Source organism: Triturus cristatus, chromosome 9 (genome assembly GCF_964204655.1).
Source record: "Triturus cristatus chromosome 9, aTriCri1.1, whole genome shotgun sequence".
Taxonomy (NCBI): domain Eukaryota; kingdom Metazoa; phylum Chordata; class Amphibia; order Caudata; family Salamandridae; genus Triturus; species Triturus cristatus.
In genome coordinates this window covers 982,675,069-982,681,398 of record NC_140592.1, presented here as the reverse complement: position 1 = coordinate 982,681,398, position 6,330 = coordinate 982,675,069, and the positions used below count along the sequence as shown (strand labels likewise).

Sequence of the window (6,330 nt, the reverse complement as noted above, 5' to 3'; positions counted from 1 at the left end):
CCCAGCGGTGCCAGGGGACAACACCTGAAACCTTCGTGGGTTACCTGTTCCGGCGCACAAAACACAGAGACTCAGGACACTTCCGGCGGCGTCAAAGATCAGCGTTTATTTACTGCAGGGATACAGAAGTCGCAAGAAGTACACAACGTGTAGGTTCTGGGAGACTGCTTCAAATTGCACAAGTGGATTGCTCCTTTTATACACATTTTGGTCATAGAACAACATGGCAAACAAAGGTTACAATTTAGTTCCCACAGTAAACTTCAAAAGGGTCGCATTCATGTTTCAGAAACCCGGAATACAATTTCAGCTTCATTGCCGGTTCCCAACTGTAAAAGCAGATCATCCCCACATTAAGCACATTCCATTCTGACTGTAAACACATTAAGAGGAAGGACAGAAACAGATGCAAAGGAAGAACAAGGATGCACAACAGATTAGAAACGAGTGTAGAGGGTAATAACGGAAACCTAATTGCAGAATCAAAGGCCTCGTGACTAATGCAGGCATGACTGAAACAATAGACCAGTACGGCAAGATGAGCCCTGAGCGGGGCCATCTGCCTCTGCCGTGTCATTTCCCTCATCATAAAAGACACCCTCAAAGGAACATGTGTCTTCCGTGAAAGCTTGGGAATCCCAGGGTCACAAAGTGGACAAGGTCCGTTCGCTGGCTACTTGAGGGCAAGAGACAAAATGGATGCCACATCTAAAATGGAACCCGAGGGTTCGAATGGACATACCTAGAAATGAAACGATCCGTACTTAGTAGCGTAGCGAAAACGCGTACGCCCACTAAACTCGTCATTTGCGGTTCGCAGATACCAGATTCGTCCATATTCAAACACACCCAAAAAGTGTCGTTCCAATTCACACGGAACCTCAGACGCTCCTTTTGCCCTCATGTAGGCAAGCACTAATCGAGATCAGAGTCGATTTCGATATTCATCAGATCGTTCAGCTGCTGCTGGAACATCATTCTATCCATCAATGTCTCCTTGGTAACAGATGGCCGTCTTATACACGTTGTAGCACAAAGACTACATAAGGCAGGGCCACACTGCACACAAAGACAACACGTGAATAGAAACGTTACAACAACCCCTACGATCATCAGAATCTTCCAACCCCAAGTGGATATCAGGCCCCAAAACCATCCTAGAAGTGTCCAATTACCCTCGTCCACGTGTATGGACTCGGAAATTTTATGCAACTTCGAGATGGCTTGGTAAACAGTTGGAGCGTTGTCAGGAATGAAAATGCAACAGCTCGAATGGATAACTTTGCACACACCACCTCTATCTGCAAGAACAACGTCGAGAACCATACGGTTCTGCAACGTCATAAGTCTATCCGCCTGAAGTTCTGCTGTTAAATTACCAAGAGCGCTCGCAGTTATGTTAGCAGTCATCTCTACCACACGGGTCAACTGCCTCAGGTTTCTACTATTAACCATAGGTCCCCAAAACGGCAAGAAACCCTTAAAGAAGTCTCCTGCTTCTTGACCAGCAGTATCCTCTTCACTAATAACGCCTCTCACAACTCTAGTCTTGTGATAGTCCGAGGCAACTGTAAAAGTCGGTGGCAAAAGATTCGCGATATAACAGGTACCCGAGAAGTCACGGGGCAACCATGTATATGCACGTTCATAACATACGAAATAGGTACCCTTGGCAGTCAGAAAAACAGGGGAAGAGAGCATCGGGAGAACATACGTGTCAGTGCAAGCACTGTTCCCGAGTTGCGCTCTCGGATTTCGACCAAGACCCTTCAAGCAGAAATTAACAAGGTGGGGTACGATCCATATTGGAGACGAGCTCTTGAGCTGTCTATCACCCACTGACGTACTATACTCAGCTTCACTCAGGTCCTTATAGGCTTGCACCTCTTCATCTGGAATAAGCGATGCATCAAAAACATCTCTATCTAAATCCGCAATCGCTATTACCAAAGGCTTGTGGTACGGACCAGGACCAAAGTTTGCAGAGCGTGGCTCTCGACTGGGGTAGGAATCTAGTGCACTACGGAACATAGTTTGGAATGCTCGAGCTGACCCTTGGGAGCTATAAGGAAGAACCAGATACGGAATACCCCTATCCATGGTATGTGGCATTAACCCACACACCCAACAGTTGGTAGTGTTCATTACCAACTGATGCTGATGTAGGAGCTGAAAAAAGGAGTTATTCATGAATTCCGCACGTCTAACCTGTTCATGTTGTGGCAGAGGATGAAAGGAATGTGGAGAAACAGTGGTAGTAGAACTTGGTTTAGGAGAAAGAGTAGGTGAAATGGAAGGCAACAACGACTGTATTCCGAAATACACTCCACCCACCAATAGCAGAGATACAGTCAGAAACAACAGAAATACCTGGAACAAAAAACACTTCGTTTGTACAATCTTATGCAATTTTGATCTTTGCGCCGACATCCTTTCCGCTTCCAACAGCTTAGAGAATGCCATCCTCTAAAAACCGTCCGTGACGTACTTGGCGCACTTCGTTCTGAGTAGCGATTATCAATTCCCAGGAGTTCCCAGGAGTCGACAAAAAGTAACCGACCTAGTGTCAGAAACCTGCTAAACAGAAGGGAGTACCCGCACGGCCCTACGGTTAACCCGGATGATAGGTTTTCCTAAACACGCAGCTTAATACAAATCTCTTCAGCTGTGAAAAGCATACATAAAAACTCAAAAATGCAGAAAAGGATGTAATTGTTCGTAATGTTCTTGGCAACGGGAAAGGGAAAATATAAGGAAAATTTTATTAGTCTCTGTTACGTGGACGAAGAAAATATCGATTTCTTCCAGGTCGAGTCTGTTCATCAAACAGTTGTTCAGCTGGTGAAACAGTGTTCAGTCGATTGGATGACGACTCAGACTTCGAATTCTCTTCAACTGACTACTCAACAGGTGTGTCTGACTGCGATGGCAATGAATTGTCTCTTACAGGCTGGGCATCGCTGGACGGCACAAAACATAAAGGAGTCTCAGTTTCCATTGCCGCTATACCAGTTCTCACCCAACTATCGGTCGGGAAAGGGATCGGCACCTTTTTGGTATGGCCGGCGTGTACCCAATTCTTTCTGCCTTCCAACCGAACTGCAGTCCTTGTGGCCAATAGCACTTGATAGGGTCCCACGAATCTCGGCTCCAGGTTACGTTTTCGGCCAAAATTTCGGGCAACGACCCAATCACCCGGTTGGAGCCGATGTCCAGGACCCTCTGTCTGTGCTGGCAAAGCTTCAAAGACCTGTTGATGAATGGACCTTAGTTTAATAGTCAGATCATGAAGATAATCAATTAGCATTGGATACTCAAGACTATCAAAGGACTTAGGTCTCGGGACTCCCCAAATATTCGCAGGGCGGCCGAACACAATCTCATAGGGGCTGAGCCCTACTCGAGAGTGTACAGTCGCTCTGGTCGATAAGAGAGCCAGAGGCGAGGCATCAGGCCATGACAAACCAGTCGTAGCCTGTATCTTTGCAAGTTTCAGCTTCAGGGTACCATTGTACCCTTCAACTAAACCCGCTGCCTGGGGATGATTGGCACTATGGAATTTCTGTCGAATTCCAAGGCCCTTACACACACTCTGCATCACACTTCCCACAAACTCGCTTCCATTATCTGACCACACAATCCTTGGCATTCCATACCGCGGAAAGTATTCCTTCAGTAGGACTTTCGCTGTGGACAGAGCAGTATTATCCTTAAGAGGATAGGCCTCGATCCATCTGGAGAACGCACAAACCACAACCAAAACGTACTTCAGATTGTTGCATCTCTCCATATGGATGAAGTCCAGTTGGATAACCTCAAAGGGACAGGCAGGAGGAGCAAAATGACCAGGTGGCGTGGGGGTGCCCTTACCAGGATTATGCATCAAACACACCATACAATTTTTAAGCACCCTTTCAGCACACTTAGCAATACCATCATTCTTCCATACAGGGGACAATAACTTACATATACCTTTCGCACTAATGTGTGACAACCCATGAGCCATAGTTACGACAGCTAATACATACGCATCCGGTAACATCCACCTCTGGCGTTCCGACAAATCAACCCAACATCCATGCATGACCAACTTTCCCGTACTTTCTTTCCACTTGGTTCTTTCAGTTTCAGTGGCCTCATTCTGAATTGATTTCACACTCTCAACAGTGTCCTCACACATACCAGTCTCCATCGGCCATCTCACTGAACCCGTAACATACATTCGGGTTGCAAGATTCTTGGCCGTTTCCTTAGCAATCTCGTCTGCAAATGCATTACCACGACCAACATCATCCGTAACCTTTTGATGCGCACTACATTTAACAATCGCTACCTGTTTAGGCAATGTAAGTGCATCCAAAAGATCATTCACAAGCTGCCCGTGTTGGATCTTCGTACCATGCGACGTCATAAATCCTCTTTCTCTCCACAATCGCCCAAAACTATGCGCAACACCGAATGCATACTGGCTGTCAGTGAACACATTCACTCGCTTTCCTTTAGACAAAACACACGCTCTTGTTAGCGCAATCAATTCTGCTGCTTGCGTTGAATTCTGACTCAATCTTGCGGTTTCCACAACCGTGCTCAATGTCACTACAGCATACGCAGTTGTCACATCACCATTCGGCAACTTAAAACATGAACCATCAACATACAAAGTGCCATCAGGATCTGTCAACGGAGTGTTTTTCAGGTCTACACGACCCTTCGTTTCTTCCTCAGTTCGTAAATAACAATCATGTGGTGGTACACCATCTAGTTCCATATTAATCAGCAACAATGTCGCCGGATTCAGCACATTACAACGCTTGATCTGTATATGACTTGCCAAAAGCGTCAACTCATACCCTGACAACCTTGCACTTGTCAGATGTTGAGTTTTTGTCCGATTCAGGAGAGTGTCAACTGCATGCGGAACCATCACTATGAGCATATTATCCATGACCAGACCTGCAGATTGTCGAATAGACACTGCAGCTGCCGCTGTCGCTCTCAAGCAACTGGGCAACGCTCTAGCTACCGGGTCTAAAGTCGAGGAAAAATACGCACATGGACGCTGCTTACCACCGAATTGTTGCGTCAGAACGCTCAACGCACAACCCTCTCTCTCGTGGACGTATAGTGTAAATGGCTTACTGTAGTCAGGAGTACCTAACACAGGAGCCGAACACAACGCGTCACGTAGTTCAGAAAAACTTTTCTGACATTCTTCCATCCATGGCAAAGGAGTCGAGACATCCTTACACGTGAGAGCTATCAATGGCTTCGCTAACAGTGAAAAATTTGGAATCCACTGTCTGCAGTATGACGTGATACCTAGAAAGGCACGCACATCTCTCTGAGTTGTTGGCACAGTCATTCGAGCAATTGCTGCAATTCTTTCAGGGGTCAACCTTCTTCCCGCCTTTGATAATAAGTGACCTAGATAGGTTACTTCTTGACAACAATATTGCAACTTAGAAGGTGACACTTTATGGTGTAAGTCACATAGATGCTGTAACAGTGACACTGTAGCAGTTTTGCAAATCTGTTCAGTGTCAGCAGCTACCAACAGATCATCGACGTACTGAATCAAAGCCGCACCAGCCGGCAACACAAACGCACCAAGTTGACACTTAAGAGCTTGGCTGTAGATCGATGGACTCTCACAGTAGCCCTGAGGTGCGCGTTTAAACCTGAAGCTGCGACCACCTAATGAGAAACCAAATAAATCTCTGCTTTCCTCAGCAATCGGAATGCTAAAGAACGCATTCTTAAGATCGATTACCGAGAACCATGATGCAGAAGCTGGAATCAGAGTCAGCAAAGCTGTAATGTCAGGCACCACGGGAAACTGTGGAACAACAATTTTATTGACCTCCCGCAAGTCAATAACAAAACGATACACAGGAGGCTGAGAGGGATCAGTTCGTTTCAAAATAGGCAACACAGGACTATTACACACATTACCCCGCGTTTCCTCGATAACATCTTTATCGATCAAATCGTAAATGATAGCTAAAAGTGCTCGTTCACCATCAAGAGAGATACGATAATGGGGAATGCGTGGCAATCGCACGTTTTACTTCAATTGAACAATATAAGGTGGTATGTCCAGCAGGCCCACGTCATTGGGACCTGTCGCCCACAAAGAATCAGGAAGAGAACTCAATTCCGGTGGGAGCTTATCAGTCGACAGATACATGGGAGAGATCACTCTCTGACCTAGCGTCAGCTCCACTCCCGCAGGGGAGCAGTACAAAGTCGCATATAACCGCTTCAATAAATCCAAGCCCAAAAGATTCTCACCACAACCAGTAGTCAAAATCAAAGGAGCTTCTAACTCTC

At 46.1% G+C, this 6,330-nt stretch overlaps 1 protein-coding gene across 1 annotated transcript; it reads right to left on the bottom strand.

The window, feature by feature from the left end:
* Window positions 1–915: 915 nt before the first annotated feature.
* Window positions 916–2,463, bottom strand: LOC146799162 (uncharacterized). Its single transcript, XM_085628055.1, has one exon. The coding sequence runs from the start codon at window positions 2,461–2,463 to the stop codon at window positions 916–918; it is 1,548 nt and encodes a 515-aa protein (XP_085484181.1).
* Between the last annotated feature and the right edge of the window lie 3,867 nt (window positions 2,464–6,330).